General features: G+C 41.4%; 1 protein-coding gene across 5 annotated transcripts in view; it reads right to left on the bottom strand.

The window, feature by feature from the left end:
* The window catches only part of ZNF385D (zinc finger protein 385D), a 931,570-nt gene that overhangs the window by 218,611 nt on the left and 691,750 nt on the right, over positions 1-21,209 (bottom strand). For all 5 annotated transcript variants that reach the window (XM_029589293.1, XM_029589289.1, XM_029589292.1 and 2 more), the window contains one exon: positions 12,501-12,663. In XM_029589293.1, coding sequence (XP_029445153.1) covers positions 12,501-12,663 — 163 coding nt within the window. The remainder of the gene's footprint in view (positions 1-12,500; positions 12,664-21,209) is intronic.

Genomic DNA, 21,209 nt, shown 5'->3' on the forward strand with positions numbered 1-21,209 from the left:
GAGCGGCACCATCTTTAAAAATGGTGGGTTTAGGGGTTACTTTTGTGTGCCGTTTTTCCCACCCTCCCCCAAAATGATAAGAGAACCCTCACAAACAATTTCGTAGGGTTTTCCTATCGTTTTGGGGGAGCCCCCGATTTCTGACGATTTTGAAAATATTGTACGATATTTTCAATCGTCCGAAGCCTGATTCACATCCCTACTACCACCTGACAGGTGGAATATTATTATTGATCGCCATGTTTACAACCAAGTGTTGCCTTCTTCTCATAGTTAACATACAACCTCTGAGCTAACTCCTTCCTAATGAGTGTTTTGCCACATCCTGAATCTATCAAGGCTTGTATAGGACAGTCATCCATTTCAACAGGAATCACAAAGTTTGAAAGTCCCCTATGTTGACCATCTACTAAATTATTTCATTCATTTTTGCAAAAATATTTGCCCATTCTTGCTCCTATTCTTCATTCTCCTTTTGAGGACAGTTCTTCCTAACATGATCTTTTTCTCCAAAATGGGAGCATGCCTCTGAGATTTGTTTCACTTTGATTTCAACAATGCCTGCAAAGGGTTTGGCATTCCTTTCCTTTGAGTGATTGCATTCTCTTTTGAGTTGCTCTGCTAACTTGCGTTCCCATTTCTGTGTCCTCCAGCCATAAGCAGTTCTCTGTGGTGATACCATAGAACATGAGAAGATTGTATTTTTCTACTGCAGTGCTACTTTTGCAGCTGTGATTAAATTGGCGCCAGCATTTACTCCTAGACATACACTTTTTTTTAATGTATTACATTAAGGACAATGTCCTCCAGAGGCAGGGCCAGTTGAAGTACTAGATGGACTAGGCATCCATCTAATGTGTCATAGGTTTGGGGGTGGCTGCTTAGTGCTTCAATCAGCTCTGCTCAGAGAAAGACTTGGAATTCTTCCAGGTGGATTACTATGATTATATCTCTTTCCTCCCATCCCTGAGGGCTAAAAGTCAAAATTGTATCCCATGGGCCCACATAGGTGGGACTCGGAGATTCAATTGCCACACTGGAAGGAACATAACACATCAACATCTACCCTGTGGGGCAAAAGAAAGCTCAGGACCTGCACGGCTGAAGAAAGGAGAAAGTGTCTTCTGGGCCATATGGCTGAAGAAAGAAGGAGTAGCAGTGATAGGTCCCACATGGTTGTCTAATAGGCTTGTGTGGCTAAAGACAGGAGAGGCAATGACTTTCAGGCCCACGCGACTGAACAGCGAAAGGTTGGCATCTGCCCAGAAATGGAAGAAGAAGAGGCATGTAATCCTGTTCCGGCCCAAGGAATAGGCTGCTGTATCTCAAAGAGAGAGATAATGTGTGTGTGTGTGAGTAAATATGCAAGCGTGAGAGAGAGAGCTTCTCTCTATCTATGAAAGAGCATGGGAGAGAGAAAAAGCCTGCCTGTGTGTATGATACACTCAACCACAAATTTAGAGAGACAACACATTTAACCTATATAATATTTATTGTAAATATCCACATATATACCTACATAGACATTTAAAACTAAGCTAGCACACTCACACATTCATACAACCCAATTAAAATAACAGGTGTTCATTCGAGATGTTAAATTGAGATATACATATATTGTTTTTGCAATAAAGGCGCTTATGTAACTGAAAACTGAATATTTGACAGTACAAAGTTTAAACCCACTAAAATATCAAATCTCAATTATAACCACTATATCTTCTTCTTTAACTTCATGTATAATTCACATTCCATGTATCATTATAGATTATCACTGTAGTGTGATAAGAACCTTGCCCTATCGCTTTTAAAAAGGGACTCAAAACTTGGCTATTCGAACAAGCCTTCTATCCATACCAATAATTTTACTCTAAATCTTCCCAAATATATGCACCTTGTAACGTGTCTACTGTATATTTAGCCAGGTCCTTTCGAGTACTACATTATTTATTGTATCTTCTTGTTCTTTAATCCCCAATTACTTGATCCAAGTTTATCCTCCTGTTCGATGTAATTGCACTCTGTCTTGCCTGTTTAATGTTATAATGTAAACCGAATTGATATGTAACTTTTGCTACATGAATTTCGGTATATAAAAATGTTACATAAAATAAATAAATAGTGTATTCATTGGTCATCAGAGACCCGAAATAATATGAGTCCCTGAGGAAGCCCCTGATAATAGGGTGAAACGAAGATATCTTTTGTCGGACACATCGAGTATATCGTCATGACTAAATGAACGTGGATATATCGAAGACATTGTGATGACCAATGAATACACTACAGTGATAATCTATAATGATACATGGAATGTGAATTATACATGAAGTTAAAGAAGAAGATATAGTGGTTATAACTGAGATTTGATATTTGGTGGGTTTAAACTTTGTACTGTCAAATATTCAGTTTTCAGTTACATAAGCGCCTTTATTGCAAAAACAATATATGTTAATCTCAATTTAACATCTCAAATGAACACCTGTTATTTTAATTGGGTTGTATGAATGTGTGAGTGTGCTAGCTTAGTTTTAAATGTCTATGTAGGTATATATGTGGATATTTACAATAAATATTATATAGGTTAAATGTGTTGTCTCTCTAAATTTGTGGTTGAGTTTATGATAGTGACAAAGAGAGCTGTATTTAAAAGATCACCCTCAGTGTTTACGATACTGTGTGTATGATACAGCATAGGAGAGAGTGCATATTTCTTTAAGAGCAGGTGTATATATGAGTGTGTGTGTGTGTAATAATGTGGTAGTAAGCATGTCAGGGAGAGCATGCATATGTTTTTGAGAGAGAGAGAGAGAGAGAGCATGTGGAGGAGTGTGTGTGTGTGTGTGTGAGAGAGAGAGAGAGAGTGTGTGTGTGTGTGTGTGTGTACGTGTATGTATGAGAACATGTAGGGGAAATGAGAGAGAGCATGTGTATGTAGTTGAAAGACAGCAAAGAAGGTTTGTGGGTACACTCCCAACACATCAATCTTAGGATGATGGGAAATCAAAATTTCCTAGGTATGGAGAGTGGGAAATTTTGTTTTTCTTATTTGTTTTAATTATTGGGCATTACTTGATGTGTCTGCTGTTTTGAAATAATTTATTGGTGTTTGCAAAAGTTTTTAAAATGTGTATATTAGTTTTTAATTATTGGATGATATTCTATTGATCAGCTGTTTCAAACTATTTATTTTATTAGTAACATTTTAATATTATGATTGTTTTTATTTCTTGATTTTATTATTTTATGTTTTCTGAGAAATGGAGGAGATTGTCTTTTTCCATTGCTGCACTGTAAAAAGTCTGGCTTGTTGCAGTTTCTAATTAAGTTATTGCTTGTTTCTATTTATATTTTATATGGCCGCACCATTGCTGTATCTGCACAGGAAAGGTACTATCCTTCCAATGGCAGAAAAATGGTTGGGCTATCCTGACAGTCTTTACATAGCACAAAGCTGTGTAAAGAAGTTGCGGGCTGGGGTGCCTACCACTATGTGAAGTGTGCATGATATGATCAATGGAGAGGAGGCAAAGCAGACCAGTGATAGCAAAAATGGATTCTATAATAGGAGTTCTGTTAGGCCTCAGCACCAGGCAAGCTAACCTACCCCCATGCCAACCACACACACGCACACCCCTGCACCTGGTATATCAGTACATGCTGTGTGTAAAGCTGCATGATGCAAATCACTCATCAGAATCAGTCCAATAGCTATATCATTACCTAGTCCTTGCCAATCCATGTTCCATCCATCACAGCATCCTCTAAATTGACAGCACTTTTAAGAACCAGTGCAACCTCCTTCCATTAAGTTGCAAGGCTCTGTGTCAACCTAAGGTCTTGGTAGGCTGCACACCACCTAATAACTTAACTATTCTTCCAACTCCATCTAGTACACGAGAAAGAGCATTTTCCATTGCCTCCCCCAAAATTTGGTACACCCTACCCAAAGAACTGAGGACCCAACACATCCTGAAAACATTTAAAAAAGACCTAAAAACATTTTTATTCCTCAAACTCTATTCTATCTGACACCTGATCATCCCAGCCCTCAACAGAACTCGCAAGCATAATCCTCCTCTTCATGCTCTCCTGATGTACCCTCCTTTTTCACCCCTCCCTGCTCTCTCACTTGATTCATTAAGTTCATTGAAAATGTTCTCCTCACTATTCTGTTATTCAACTACTAAGAAAACATGTTTACTGTTCACAATACTCTACTGTTTCCAACTACCATGTTAACTCCATTTGATTGTATGCTAATTGCATATTTTGTATGATAATTGCATATTTTGTAAACCGTTATGATGGCTCTACTGAATAACGGTATATAAAACTCTACAAATAAATAAATAAATAAATAAATAAATAAATAAAACATCATTGGGTGGGGGCAAGGTACACACAACAGTCAAATGTCAACTATTGCAGTCAAGTTATACAGCATTTTAGATTGACACAATGCCAACTAGCACACTCGGCCCCTCTATGAACACTATGTATTATCTCTGAGTGTACTTGGGGAAATGTAACAGTACAAGGGTCAGACCATTGCAACCACTGCCCATATGCTGGCCTTTCAGAGGCAACTGCTTTCAACAGGGCAACCACTCTGTCAATGCTGTCAAAAAGCAGTGTGCACTTTATGAATGTGCACACGCCGCCTGTTCAGGGGTCTGGATAGCAGTGGCAAGGGAGGGACCTCAGAGTTCTGCAGAACCCATACACAGAACGATTGACCAAGGCAAACACAGCAGAGCATTCACCGAGTGACACAGACACTTTTGTCTGGAGTATGTACGACTGGCTGCACTTCCAGCACCTACACATGTGCAATGAGTTGGTTCATCAAATGTTTGTATATTCAAACTATATTGAGCTCTGTGTCTGCTTTTCACTAAGGGCCCGATTGAATACAACTTTTCTCCCATTCTGTGTGTTTGGCTAAAAGGCTTTAGATGATGCCCTAAGTTCTAATGAGTTAATTCAGAGTCCTTCCAGTTCAAACATAAGTAGCTGGGCGCCTAAACAAATGATCTCTGAGGCCTTTTACACCTACTTAGTGTGTGGTTGTGGCATGGGCCCCTGAAGAGCCTAGGTGGCAATAAATACATGTCTGGCTAGACCACAACATAGAAAGGCCATCAGGCAGCATGGCAATGACATGAGAGCTTTGTGAGCAGTAGAGCTATACAATCAGCACTATGTGCCTTTTACTATGTGGGCAGCTAGTAGGCCCATGACTTCTTCAGCTGACCTAATTTTCTCTATCCAAAATGCTAGACACAGACCACTTCATTGCCAGTGGAGCAGCAAATCTGGCATGCTCAGAACAAGCAGTCAAAGTGACTTATAGCACATGATGCTTAGCCTAGAGGATAGCAGCTCTTCCTGATTCCCCAGGAGTGGTGACACACATGTGCATCAGCAAGGCCATGCAACCATGAAAGCATGGAAATGTGTGCAGCAATTTTGGCAATGGAACTCTCTGCAAACAATTTGGGGCAGGACTGCTCATCCTATGTGCTTTCCCAGTGCTCAGATTTCGCTGCTGCACTGTAAGAGGTTGTAGGTATAGGTAAAAGGTCATAACTCAGCATATGTTAACTGTTCATACAAATGTGCATACACCTGCATTATATTAATGTCTTTGACATATAAGACACAATGGCCTTGCACATACCTGACATCTGGTTGGAAAATAAACTGAGACAGTGACATGTCATAGGTCATTAAAAATGACAAGTGAAGGGAGGATCCCTAATCCTGCCTTCGCTGAGCATGACGTGTAACCTGCTGTAGGCTCACCAAGAAGCTAACACCACATACATGACATCACAATGGACAAGGGCCTCACCTTTTTCACAATATTATTTATAAATTGCATTGCTACATGTAGGCAGGTGCACGTGTGTTGGGGTGTATGCAAACACCAGAGGAAGGCTAGGTTGTAAGGAGATGTGTGCATAGGGTCTATGGCACCACATAGCAATGGCACTTTCAGCAAGGCTGAAATGGAAGGGATACAACCACAGCACTGTGATGTGTGCATTACTCTTGCTAAGTATGTGACTTGTGAATCCTGTGCTGGCTTGGAAGCCATAATATGCAGGCATTTCCTGTGATTAGCCAATAGGTGTGACATGCCTAACCAAGACTATCAATACCTGCATGCATGGCAGTAAGACCAGGACTGGATCTACATATGCTGTCAATGTGGATGCAATTGCAATTCCTGTCTCCTTAAATGCTGAGGCAGTGGTGACTCCTCCGTGTGGCCAAGGCCATGTGACAGTAAGCAGACCCAATTCAGGTGTAGCACCTCACATACAAACATTTCTGCACCTTGGAATAAGGCTGTAACCAGCAAATTTGGCCACTGAAACTTTTAACTGTGTACCTGTACCTTTCACATGTGTGTTCTTAAGGTTCAGAGTTATTTCCCATTTATAGCATTTCGACAGCCGGAGCTCTCAATGCTTCAGGAAGAGCTGGGGTGGCAGCAGATTGGTGGGCCAATGTCACACACTTGTGAGCACTAGGATGGGGTCCACTGGGGAGGGCTGGCAAGGCACACCATGCTAGGTAGCCCACAAAGTGTTGTGCAATAAGTGCCTCTTTTATTGTCACTATCAGGCAGCACACATGGTGGCAGCGACATGTCTTTACTGTAATCTTTACTTGCACCACAGTTTTCCCAGTATAGTGTACTGCTGCATTGTGAAGACCAATTTCTGAGTAGGCACACATGTTTTATGTTACACAGTGACCTACACATGGAAGCGGTGTGAGAAAGAAAGATAGTAACACGGAGAGGAACAGCAAACACACTTCACGACTACCTCCCCTGGAAGGGAAAGTGGTATGTGAGGCCTATCAGGCAAAGTAGTGTTCTATAAGGTTTTGCTGAAGCTGGCTGCACCTCAGCATGCTCTCCTGGTGTCATGCAGAGTGACATGGTGGATCTGGGGGAACATCTGGACGTATCTCCATTAGTACTCCATGTTATAAAGCGAAATTATGGAATTCACAGCAGAGCAGCACTATCCTTGCCACTTTGGGTGGAGCAACATTAAAGCTCCACCCGCTTGTCCAAACAGTGAAAGTGACTTTTGAGAAGTCAGAAGGTTCGTTCAATGACATATCAGGTAGCACATAAAGCATCGTTGTACCTCCTCTCTGCCGGCATGTTGGGAATGGCAACGGAGGTGAGAAGCCAAGTCCTGCAACTGTACTCAGAATCTCCTGTGGCAATGACAAATTAAAGGCATTGTCACTTGCAGATGTGAGTGGCTAACCTCAGCATCCAGAAAGACTGTATAAGTTAACCTGTACCTTTGCTAAGCCTTTAAGGGTGATTTGTGTAGCCTAAGTACCTATCACATTGTTGTAGGCCAGTATATGTGCAGGCTACCTGTAGCATTAAGGAGGTCAGCTGCTCACAACCACAACATCACATGAAGGTATTGGAACTATTGCATGCTATGCCCTCACAACCCAGAAAAGGCTACTGCCAACCTTGAGGAAATTTATAAGAGCTGCCACACTGGTGTTACCTGCAAAAACTGTACCTCATGGTATGAGTGTAGTCTGTCTTGCCTAGAAAACCAATTGAGAGCCCACACACAGGAAATATGGCAGTCTACCAACATGCACAGGACACTGCTTGTAGTATAGGTGTGTGAGCCTATACTGAAACAATCTGTGACAATTTTCCACACACCTCTGTAATGGACCACACGTGATGGTGCTGTGCTGGCAGTGTGGACAGTTGAAGCTTGTGACATTAAAATGGCACACAAGAGGAGGATAGGAACATGGCCTTTTTGCTTATGAAGACGTTCTAAGTATATAGTGCCTGCTCACTCAACATTATTGGCATCAAAGTTTGCCACACTCTGAAGCATGAGGATAAAAAGCCATGGCCAGGGCCAATGGGCTGCATATGTGACTGTACAAGCTACTTGTCATGCCATCGATCCTCTTCTCCCCCGCAGCCACTACCCATTTGGGTGCCATTAGCCACAAACACATAAGCAAAGATGGAATACAAAAACTAAAAGTAAAATGTGTCAAACCTATGAGCTAAGCAACACCGGACATGCCAGCCTCAAAATTGTCAAAGAGGTCCGATTGGCTAAGTATAAAGGAATCGTGTGCGGCTCAGTGTCGAGCATATGCATTCAAGCATCGCAGACCACTTGCACGTTGATAGAGTGGAAGAACTTTCTGTTGTGATATGTCTCCTCCCTATGACGGGGTGAAATGATGGCCACATGAGTACATTTGATTGCTCCAGCAAAATTGGGAAAGTGTGCAAAGGCATAAAGCCCTCTCTTCAAGTCCATCAATTCTGTCCTGTCACAAAGAAATTTAATGTAGCAATTAATGCGGTCAGTAACTGCTTCAATGACCTGGTTGAGGCAGCATGAGAAAGTGCTTTGGGATATTCTCCCCCACCACCCCTACTATGGTTTGAAAGGAGCCGCTTGCCATAAAAGGCAGGGCGGCCAACAGTTTGATGAGTCCAGGCACAGCATGGGACCTTTCGGTGACCAGATCCAGATCTCCTCGATGTCTTCATATAATTCCAGGATTGTCCGAGAGCTAAGCACAAAGTCCTCTGGCATGCACAGCAAGGATGTTCGTGGAGGAAAGATCCACTCCCCGTATCTCCTGCACCGTGGCCATCTGCGTGCTGGACAGCGGCCCGTGTCCTGAGCCCATGGGACCCGTGGCTCTGCCTGTGCCGCTAGTACTTCCCTAGGAAGCCTTGGAACAGGCCTTGCCTGTTCTCGAGGTTGTTCAGCTTCCACCTGCTGTTGTCTGCGACAAGCCTGCCGAGGTATCCAGTATAAAAGAAGAATTGGTGTAATATGTGGTAAGATATATATAGCAATTAAGAAAGAAGCACACTACCACCTGAGTGCCCAAACTTTTTTTGAAAATTTTTATAAGTGAAAACCCTCATAAATGAGCAGGGCATAAGCAGAAAAAGCTCTTTATACATTGTTCACTTATAGAATTTGTAACTTTTTGTTTGTTGCCAAGTATAACAGGAATGCTCGCTCAACGTAAACGTAACGTAACAGGGTGATTAAACACCACAAATTACACCAATTCTTCTTTTATACTGGATACCTCGGCAGGCTTGTTGCGGACAACAACACGTGGAAGCTGAACAACCTCAAGAACAGCCAAGGCCTGTTCCAAAGCCTCCTAGGGAAGTACTAGCGGCACAGGCAGTGTTACACTTGGCAACAAACAAAAAGTTGCAATTCTATAAGTGAACAGTTTATAAAAAGCTTTTTCTGCTTATGCCCTGCTCATTTATGAGGGTTTTTACTTATAAAATATTTCAAAAAACATTTGGGCACTCCGGTGGTAGTGTGGTTCTTTCTTCATTGCTAGAGGTATCCAGTATGCCATCACAATTACACTTGCAAGAAACATTATGGCTTTAAGAAGGCAGAGCAGGTAAAAATGGATGTTTTTATTGGGGCCAGGAAGGCCTGGTAGGTGTGTCCGTGATCATAGCTTTTTTTATCACATGCGATATTCGCCTCGATAATAGCATGATCTGCGATATCACGCACAATAATTACTTTTTCCACCGTACCGCCCCCAAAAAAGGTATAGTTACTTCCAGCAATAAATCCTGCGATAATATGCGCGATGCTGTACCGCACGCACTGCTAGCAGACCCAAATTTCCATTAACCCCGCCCACACTCCTCCCACTCAAATACTAATTGCTATTTTGCATACGCAAGGCGCGATGCACTTTTTATCACATGCATTACATCGTTGTCGAACGCGATGACGCCGTAACACACATAATACTGCCCTAACTCGATTTGAAAAATGACCCTGTTAGAATGTATGAAAGGAGTGGGAAACAAAGCTCAAAGAGACCTCATATTTAAATGCCAAAAGGCTAAGCGATTATGAGCTTATGGTAGCATTAAGATGTTCTAATCATTGGTCTCTGTGGGCTATGTGTAGAGGGCGCTTCACCATGAGGCTGCCCAGTATGCACTTTAAGTCTGTGAAGTACTTGAGATACGGATCGCTTGAATATTAAAGCTTAAATCCGACGATGTACTTATCTTGTGGAGTAATGTCCGTTGACTAGCCTTGAGATGATAAAAGAGTGGTAAACACCGACATAATCCCGACACTGAGTGTTTCGGAGCAGACCTCCTTCTTCAGGGGGTCGGTTGCCACTGAGACCGGCTCTGTCGTGATCCGGAGGGTGAATTGCTTATAGTGCAGAAGTAAATTATTTGTGCGGCGATGCCGATTGTGTCCAAATGTAGCTTTATGCGATGCTGGTCTGTAGTCATTCGCTTAGCCGTGAGACATCTATCGGCCGATAGATGTCTCACGGCTAAGCGAATGACTACAGACGGCTAAGCGAATGACTACAGACCAGCATCACATAAAGCTACATCGCCGCACAAATAATTTACTTCTGCACTATAAGCAATTCACCCTCCGGATCACGACAGAGCCGGTCTCAGTGGCACCCGACCCCCTGAAGAAGGAGGTCTGCTCCAAAACACTCAGTGTCTGGATTATGTCGGTGTTTACCACTCTTTTATCATCTCAAGGCTAGTCAACGGACATTACTCCACAAGATAAGTACATCGTCGGATTTAAGCTTTAATATTCAAGCGATCCGTATCTCAAGTACTTCACAGACTTAAAGGGCATACTGGGCAGCCTCACGGTGAAGCGCCCTCTACACATAGCCCACAGAAACCAATGATTAGAACATCTTAATGCTACCATAAGCTCATAATCGCTTAGCCTTTTGGCATTTAAATATGAGGTCTCTTTGAGCTTTGTTTCCCACTCCTTTCATGTTTCAGGATTTGTATTTTTGTAGTTCTTGCTACTGACTTCCTGTCCTTGTGGATTCCTTAATTTTTGTTTTGTCCTGTTAGAATGTAAGCAGGGCAGGGAGCTACATACTGTATCTGAATTGTAACTCACCCTGAGCATGGCTTTGGAAAGGCACATATTTGTGTTTGTAAACTGGATGATGGGCCCTGGTAGTGAAATAAGTGACTAACTAGCTGCTGTAACTGCCCTTACTTCTGGTGCTAGCCACTCAATGTCAGGCAGCTACAACCTACTAGGATGCAATACAAACAAATGAAAAATAGCAGCCCTTTGGTCTAGGATTGGCACAGTGTCTCACTGAGTATGCATCTGCGAGAGACTGCCTTCCACAGTCATTCCCCTCCATGCTGTTTTCTTCTCTCCATGGTGCTTATAATAATCCTTTATTGTGTTTTCTCATTATCACTTTTGCCCTTGCCTACATTTTCTACATCTGGATTCCAGCACTACAACTGGCTCCCAACACTCAGAAACCGTTCAGCCTGACCTTCCCTACTGACAGTTGCTCTAAAATGCCAAGGTAAGTGGGGCTGAACATGCTCAGAATATCAGAGAAACTGAAATTTTGTGCAAATATAGCTAGTAGTCTTCATTTCTGTGGCATTTCATTGGTAATTAGATCCCCAAGTCATCCAAAGTAGGCTTGTAATTGATATAATCAAATTTCTATAAGCAGCCTATTCTAGGAGGCCATGATCCTCTAAATCCCTGACCAAAGGATTTCAATATTTTTTTTTAAACTGCAGTCCTTTCAGATATTAGATGTAATAACTATTGCTTAAGACTTTGGCCTGCATATACATATTTTCTACCATGCGTTCCAGCAATATTTATTGTTGTAGGAGCAAAATGTATAGTATTATTTCAGAAACATGGAAATGTAATCGAGTCATGCAATTCTCGTCATAGCTTCAGTTCATTCTCACTGCCTTGACTTTTTCACTGAAGAATAAATTCCTTACACAACCGACATTTTATAGCTTATACTTTTACTATGAAAATTATTATCGCAGTAATAAACACTCAGTAACACTTACCTGTACATGGAATGGTGCGATTTTCCAGTTTGAGTCTCAGAAACATGCAATGTGTTCTTTGTGAAAAATACTGTAACATACTGTTTATTGTTCATAAGAGCAAGTTATTTGCTCATAATGGTGTTATCTGAACCTCCTAAACTCAGTGAGATTAGCAGTGGGCGGGGGGAGCTGCAGTTAAAAACTGTAAAATACTGTAGTAGACGGGTCTGTAGAGAGAAATGCCACACATGAACTGAAAAGTTACACCAGCCAGTACACATTTCATAGTTTGATTTCTATAAATATATATTCCTCATGACATGGAGTTATTTTTATGTTCTGCCCTTTTAGTAGAATGTCAGGTTCTCTGTATTAAAGAGAAGTCAGTTTGTCTTTCTATTTATTATGTCACTCACAAAAGTGTATTGAAGAAAAAAAAAAAAAAGATCAGTACTCTGCGGAAAGCTGGATCCAGCCTGAATCAATGTGGCAAGCACAAAACCAAACAGACAGGGAGTTCAACAAGTAAAAAAACCCAAAAAAAACCCAACAACAACAAAGATTATCGCTTAACCTGTTTTGTCAGAGCTGGTATTGATGGTATTGGTAGTGATGGAGGTGAAGGTAGTCTTTGCGTTGTCCTTGGTAGCAGCAGATTTCTGCTTATTTTTCATGGCTTCCAGTGCTTTGAGCTTCTTGGCATGTTTTGTGCCTTTGTAGTGGGCCGCAGCCTGGCTCTACAAAGGAGAACAAAATGAACCGTGCAATCAGGCTCATTTCTAAAGTAGCATTCTCTGTATTAGTACAAATACAGACCACCTTTCAATAATGGGTACCATTATGTAAAAATCGTTGACCAAACCACAGCTTCTATTTAAAATGATGCTTTGAAAAATCTCATTCCCTTACCCCAGCACATCAATAATGCAAGTCTATTTAATTTTTGGCACAGGTTAAAAAACTAGGAGTGGGCAATTTTGGTGCTCAAGTGGCGTAAACTGGGGAGGTTTCCATGATATGCAAAATAAACATGTATGAGATAAATTAAATGGCTTATGCTTCAGTTAACAGGAAATTCTAATCACCATCCAGCACTTTAACTTGCCTTGAGCAATCATATCGTGCAAACTCTTTCAGTGGATTAAAAGTAGCCATTTTGATAGCCAAAAGCTGATAAAGCAATATTTATAACTTTTGGCATAGTTTTTATGTTCAAATGTAAATGTTTAAAAAATAGAGAAGCAATGGCAGTCATTGTTTCTCTTTGTCGCATGTTTAGTCTGACAATAGGAAATGTAATGCAGAGCTTCAAAGGGGTTATCACTGAGGTCACCCGCACTGAACAGAAAAACAGGAACTCCAGAGGCAAGGTTAGCATGGGCAATTCAAAGGGAAAGCACTGTTCAGGTTCCAATTGGATAGAAGAGAGCTACGCAGTTCTCTGCCATTACCAAAGGATAATATTCTCTAGCTTCCTATGAGATTCAGAACGGAGGGGAATGCTTTGGAATGACATCAGATGCCCTTGATGTGGTTTCATTACTTGAAGCAGGAAAACCATGATTCGTTTTGATTCTATTCTATTCAATAGATTTTCACAGTAAAATTTGCAAGCCCAGAGTTTCACCTTCTCAGTCCTGGGTAACAATTGTTATATCATTTAATAATGTTCCTTTTCTCAATTAGTTGGTTTTTTTTTTAATTTGTTTGTAATGAAAGAAATAGCATCAGATAGTATCATAATAATTAGCTGTTAAATAGGAGATATGGTCATAGTACTAGCAACAGTCAGGCAATGTATAGTGTAGCTAAATTTAGCCGCTCATAAAGCAGGCAGCCCCAGAGGCTTTGCTGGATAATATTTATTTTTAATGCTAGCCTGTAAAACATAGGCATCTAACCTTAAGGTCAGACCGCTGTTCCATCTGCTGTGGCCGCAGGAAAGGGTAAAACATTTTGCATCTGATCCCCTGCAGCTGCCAGCTAATGCCTGCCCCGCCAGATGCCTTATCAGACGCAGCCTCACTGATGGTTCCACCCTCCCACTCCTTATGATGTCATTTGCAGCAGTCTTTAAACTGAGGTCTCTATTCATTAAGCCACATAGTAGCCAACCAGCTAATATAATTTAGAATACTTTTCAATCACAACCTAATTTACTAGGCTGTGGCTGAAAAATACCCTACAATTAGCCAGCAGAAAATAGATATCGTAGTTGTTCAGTGAAACAGTTAAATTGTATCTGAGAGCCCCTCAAGTCAGCTGTGCTACAGTAGTTCAAAGAGTTGCTATTACAGTGACTTTATTTTATTTAAATGTACCTTTTTTTTTTTTTTTTGCCCTTCAGTCTCCTCCTATCCCTTGGACTTCTAACCTAATCAAAATCATCATCAAACAGTACTCTGGCACCACAGGCTTTTGTTCTTGGCAATGTAGGATTTTTTAAAATCCATTTCTAATCTCTATCCTCTTTGCCATCTAGCTCAGCCATTCCAGCAACAGCTGTGCGACAATAATCACATTGGAGTGGGTAACCTAGAGTGAGCTCTTCTCATAGGTGACTGTTGAATGATGGCTGGCTGCTCTTCTTCTCTTAAGAACCATAAACTCTAACCCCCAGAGTGTCCCTAGCTCCTACTGGCATGAGGATCAGGAATAGGTATGGGGAATCAACCTCAAATCTCATGGGCCATGGGGCCAGAACCTTCCAGTGACTTTTTATTACTAGAAACTTCCAACTGCAGCAAGCACTATTGAAAACTCAAGATTTTGAGCTGATGACAAATGTTCTCTGTCTAATTAATAAACTCATATTGCCTTTTAACCTAAGCCAGATATGCAACTTGTTTTATGGAGGAGAGAGATTAAAGTATTTAACCTGTTCATGCTCCATATGCATAGTTGCGTATTTCTCAAAAATCCCGTTTGCAGATAGGGTAGACAATAACTGAATAGTTTTGTCACTCCATGCTTCTTTATTTACCAATCCTCACCCAGCTAGGGATATAACATTTAATGCTAGTTTGTCATGTGCATAAAATTAAGACTTTTCCTTGACTTGGCCTGTTCATGACAAACTAGAAAATTCCTTTTCCTCTCCCCCCAAATACTGCATCTTTCAAAACCCTTCAGTGCACATTATTTTTTTTTATTTGAATTTCAATATTTGTTGCTGCATTGATCCCTCTAAATCAGGGGTGACCAACTTCGGCCCTTGAGAGTCACAAACAGGCCAGGTTTTCAGGATATCCACAATGAATATGCATGGTATAGATTTGCATGAGCTGCCTCCATTGTAGGCAAATCTGTCTCATGCATATTCATTGTGGATATCCTGAAAACCTGGCCTGTGTGCTGCACTCAAACACCGGAGTTGGCCACCCCTGCTCTAAATAAAAGAGTAGCACAGGCAATTTTTTTTTTTAAACGCATCATTCAGTTTGGTCAAAACATTGATGTTTTTTTATAAGGTAATATTTTTATAGGTAGGTACCCTTATTGAAAGAACACTGGAATGTAGCGTTATCAATTAGAGACAACCTGAAGAAAACAAAGTGGTCATGCAACTTTTACACACTTTGAAAAACATATAACATTGAGACAGTACTTTAAGCCAAAACATGAACAGTTAAACAGAATTGTTAATAACTGTTAAATTGAAACAAAAAATGTCAGATGAATCATGTTTCATTGAGACATTATACTGTACAATTTCGTACCATCACTATATAATGTCTTATTTTCTGTAAGCAATAATGAAGTACAATGATAAGCCCCTAGTTTAGAAATGCATTGCATGAATGCATTTGCAAATTATGTTTATTAGTTGTTGCTTAGTGTTAAGAAATGTTAATTTTATCTTCAAAGAGTTTCTCCATTCTGTAGTAATCTGTGACCATTCAATTGAACTGATTTGTATATTACAAGAGTGATTTGCAAAGGCTCAGGTGTCTTTTACATGAGAAAAAAATAGCAATAACATTCTTAAGTCAACCATATACAGGTATGTGAACTTTTAGGAACCTGAAAGAAATTGAGGCCTGTATTCAACATCATTTGTCCAGCTAAATGGTTAATTAAAAAAAAAAAAAAGCATGGCTGCCCATATACACATGTACGTGTACACGAGCTAACATATGCTGGAATTTTAAAATGTCCGCATTTATGAGCATTTGAATTAAAATACGCCTACCTTATATAAATATGATCCTTATTTTAAGCGGTTACTCAAGCAAACATACTTTGCATATCTTCCTTAGGGCTTTGTCGGCTTTAAGGCAAGTAGGTAAGCGGATTTTAAAGCATGCTCATGTGAAGGACATTCCCGGTTTTACTATTAGTCCACCAGTCTCGAGGTAATCCAGACCTCTCTAGTTTTACATCCTACACTCCCTCCAGTTGACCAGGCCCCTTCCCCTATCATGTGAAATCTACAGACTTGTTCCACATCAGCAGCGGCAGCAGCAAATATATGTAGTTAACAGGCCATCTCGTGCTGTGGCGGGCGGTTTTAAGATACAAATTTAGCACATAAACATGCCCCGCCCCTTTAAACTCCTTTTTTTTTTTAGCTCGCACACGCACATATACGCATATAATTAGTGGCTTTTAAAATCTGCATCGCTCATGCATGACCCAGGAGACCAGGGTTCGAGTCCTGCTGTCATTCCTTGTGACCTTGGGCAAGTCATTTTACCCTCCATTGCCTCAGGTACAAACTGTGAGCCCTCTGGGGTTAAGAAAATACTTACAGTACCTGAATGTAATTCACTTTGAAGCGCTGAAAAAGTGCGAAAAGCGGAATATAAATCTAAATAAATAAATAAATGTGTGCATGGGCCTTTTACTATAAGCAACACTTAAAAATTAAGCCTATATTTTAACTTAGCTGGGCAAATGGCAGGATTTGAAATTCCTGATGTGCTGACCAGCCACAAGATATTTGAATAATGTGTTATCTGACTAAAACATTATCCAGCTAACTTGGTGGCAGGACATGGGCGTTTGGATCCTTTCTCCTCTTAGTTCAGTATGAATGGGAAATAGCTGATGGCAATTACACTTCAGACCAAATTTCAGGTGCTATACAAGCTCTGAAGATTCCCTTAAATCAGTTCTGTGCTCTAGTTCAGTCCATTTACCAGTGGTGGAAGTGAATGAGGGGCCAGCTAATTTAATCACCAAGAAGTCAAAGATTGCTGACAGCTGGGAGCGTTGGTCTAAGAGTCCTCAAAAAGCACATGATCTTGGATGTTTTATAGAACTGAAGGCTAGCAGTTTTCTAGCAGGCAGATGTCATTTGAAAGTAGGCATTTGAGAGCTATATGTTTGGTATAGAATTTTAAGTGATTTGCAGATGGGATCTTAGAGCCTTCAGCAAAAAATCAGGTCCTTAGCTGTAAGGATAGCCAGTGTGAGCATGGAAAGGGGTCGGCTGGGTGCTGGTCATTAATATGTCACCTGTTGTAAGATTGGTAGGCATTCTGTCTTTGTAGTATTAAAAATATTCCATTTCTTTTCTGTTACATCTGAAGTCTATTGGCGTTTCTTAATAGATCTTTAAGCAACAGCCTACTTCAGATAAATGCAGCTCCTACAAGCACATCTAGATCACACCTCTTCTCTGTTGTCAAGTATAGTGATTAGGAAAGGATCGCCTCTTGTCTGCTCTTTATCTCCCTATGCTGTAAAGATATTTAAGGGGATACCTAACATGCTGGAAACTTTATACACAAAAACAATGCTTGTGGCTTAGTTATACTTACATCTGGTACCCTTTGAGGAGATAAGTGGTACCTGTTGATATATACTTCTGTTTGTGACCGTGAGTGACCCTCTTTGCTGAAACTGGATTTTTAAAGTTATAATGTTAAGGGTAGATTTTCAGACATGTGCGTGCACGTCCATGTGGGCGTGCTACCCGGTGCGCACACATGGACGCATGATTTTATAACATGCGCATGCCAGTGCAAGCATGCTGTAAAATCGGGGGTCAGTGCATGCAAGAGGGTGCACAATTGGGCAACTTGCGCGCGCCTATACCCGCAGTCTTCCCCAGTTCCCTACCACCTAAGCTAACCTTCCTACCCCTTCCCCTAACCTACCAGCCCCATCCCTAAACTAGCCCCCCACCCAAAATTTCTATTTTACCTCTTGCGCCGGTGCATGCAACCTGCACCTGCCTCAGGGCAAGTGCAGGTTGCATGCACCGGCGCCCTGCCGGCATGGGATCCCAAGGCACAGCGGCCGGGGGCCTCTAGCCCCGCATTGCCCCTGGACCGCCCCATCCTGCCCCCTCCCCGCCCCTTTCTCGAGGCCCCAGGACTTACACGCGTCCCGGGGCTTTTTGCGCATAGCCGGGCCTTTGAAAATAGGCCCGGCTATGCATAAGGCCACTCACGTGCGTAAATCCCCGGGATTTACACGCCTAGGTGTTTTAAAATCCGGCCCTTAATGTTCAACTAAGATGATATCAAGATCTTCGTCAGGCATATGCTAGGTGTATTTTATTTATTTTTTTTACAAATATCAGGACATGTTTGTAACACAGTACTGATTTATTTCTTTGTTTTAGTCTTTGTTTTTATTACGTTCTATGTTTTATTATAAATAAATAAAATGTATGTTTTAAATTGTAAATTGCCTAGAACTTCGGTAGTAGGAGATTAATAAATGTAAATAAATATTATGTTTAATTTGTGGTCTCTCCCTTATTGGTAGCTGTTATGGGGTGCAAGGTGAACACAACTAAACCAACTACATATGCTGATGTAAGGGTAGATAAGAGAAGTATAACAATAAGTGGACAAACCAGCATGGCAAGTGTTATGCAGGGCTATGTGTGGTTCACAGTTATGTCTATAGAATATTAGGCATGTCATTTTTTGTTATGTTGTGTTTGGGGGTCAATTTTTGTTGTCGTTAATGTTTTCCCCTTTTTTCTTCATTTTTTAATGTTAGTAATGGAGACAGACACACACAAAATAAACAAAAATATAAATATTATTATCTAATTATTAAAATAGTTTAAACTTTTAAAAAACTATTGCCATTTATAATAACAAAAATGGGATTGGATGAGACATTAAAAAAATAAAAAGGACTATGGACCTAGAGCAGGTGCTGCAGGCTTAGGAATCTGGTTGATGTGATGGGGGTCCTCACACTCTTGAGCTCAAAAAACCTCCGTTACGTAGTCTTCAGTCTCATTGGAGTGATCCGCCATACCAAGCAGGCTCCTGAGATCAGCTTGGATCCCTCTCATCTCCTCCACCAATATCTGCATACTCTCATGAAAAGTTTGCTGAGACACTGGGTCATTGGCTGGAACATATACTCCAGACAATGAGTCGGGCTCAGGAACCCCTGGGCAGGGCAACAGATAATGGAGGGAGGGGTTAGAGGGAGATCCAGGCCTCCCTTGGCCAGTTGAGACCCAGAATCCCTATTATCTCAGGGCAGAATGGGGAAAGGCTCTACTGGAATGAGGAGAGGGATTTCTGGCCTGGGGTCCTCCGATTAGGGTAGATGGACTAGACTGCCATTGCTGAGGCCCCCAGTGGTGGAAGGAGTAGCAGTGGCTTGTCCTGCTCCTCCCAGCAGTGGCACTGGCATGTGCTGCAGAAGGGGGCCAGGTCCTCACTGCTATCCTCATCCTCTTGCTCCTCCTCCTCTTCTGATGACAAGAAGGAGTTGTCAGCTGTGAAGAGAACAGAAAATATGTGTCAGCTGGTGTGACCATTGGCTACAGAATGTGATATGCATGATCATATAGGCAGTTAGAGGGCATTTCTTTTCTGGGAGAGAGGTAAACCAAGGGAAGTGGTCCTAGCTATGGGACACTCATGCGATATAGATGGTGGCAAGGCCATAGAATGGTTCCTTGCAATACAGACGCTTCAGTTCAGCAATATTTTATGTGATGGTTCATCACTTGTGACAGGGTTGTTAGCATTGGATTGTGGTCTACATAGCAAGGGGTCAAGGGCCATGAGGCAGTACAGAGTTTATAGCATAGGGGGCATATACTTTTAATGCTAATACATTTAGGTGTGGGTACAAACACCCTGAATAGTTTCTAACTTGGACTGAATGTGCCTTCCAAGTAACGCTTCATGACAGTGCAGACCATGATCCAAAGAAATGCCAAGGCCTCAGTATATTTGCATTAGAGTTTGTTTAAGTTTAAGGCAGAGACAGAGTGTTGCTGAATGTTAAGCCAATAGTGTAGCTGGTGATGGAAAAAAGACATAGACAGATCTATCATGAACTTACCTATGGCTCCATTCCTCCTAGCTTGCAGCCAGTCTAGCCACCTACATTTTCTTCAGGTCCTCAATCTATACAAGAAATAGGAATAACAAGTTGAGTGTGCACTGTATTGTTACTTTGACCTCCATAATGTTATGTATCTATGTTTTCTACTGCTGTCTGAAGTAAGTAGCATGGTTCTTTCCACTCCCTTAATGCATCTAGAAGTTATATGCTGCCATGTGCACCAAAAGTAGCCATGGACAGGGACTCTCGATAAACTTTCATGCTACCCCTTGTCATAAGGGAGCAAGCTGGAAGTACAGCCAATGGGAATATCCCTTTCCATAGAGCACATAGTTTTGGGGAGTAACAGAAACCATGTGACAGGGCCAAAACTATCCCTTCTGAAAAGAAGCCATAGTTTCCTCTGTTATTAGGGCCATCAATAAATCTATTAAATGTCTCCGAGGAAGTTCCAGCTAATAAGTGCACCTTTATTATACTAATGACTATTGGTTCAAGTAATCCCTTGTCATCCTTGCCTACATTTCACTCTTGCATTGTATTACTTTGGCAACACATGTACATTGATCATGTTATTATAGGAATGTACATCTTTACTGCATCCAGATATACCTATTGACTCCTGCCTTATTTGTAGGACACATTGGGGTTCCCCCTAATGAGCCCCATGCAACCCTAACATGCCCCACCCCCATATCCCTATAACCCCCCTAATGAACCCCCATGCATTCTCTGACATGTCCTCATCTCCATTATCCACATTCTACTTACCCCACATGGGTAGGAATCTCTCTGGTTAAACAGTTGTCTGACAGGTTGTCAGGCTTCCTTTTTCTGGCACAAGTTCCTGCACACTCCTCATATATGGATAGCACCCTCTTGTGCTCCACTACCAAGGACACAAGTTGGTCAATGTCATTGGTGATTAAATTTGGCTGTTGAGCGGGCAGTGGCGTCACAGAATGCGCCCACCATGGAAGAACCGGAAGTTGTCTGTCACAGAAGC

The sequence above is a fragment of the Rhinatrema bivittatum genome, chromosome 2, assembly GCF_901001135.1.
Source record: "Rhinatrema bivittatum chromosome 2, aRhiBiv1.1, whole genome shotgun sequence".
Classification (NCBI taxonomy): domain Eukaryota; kingdom Metazoa; phylum Chordata; class Amphibia; order Gymnophiona; family Rhinatrematidae; genus Rhinatrema; species Rhinatrema bivittatum.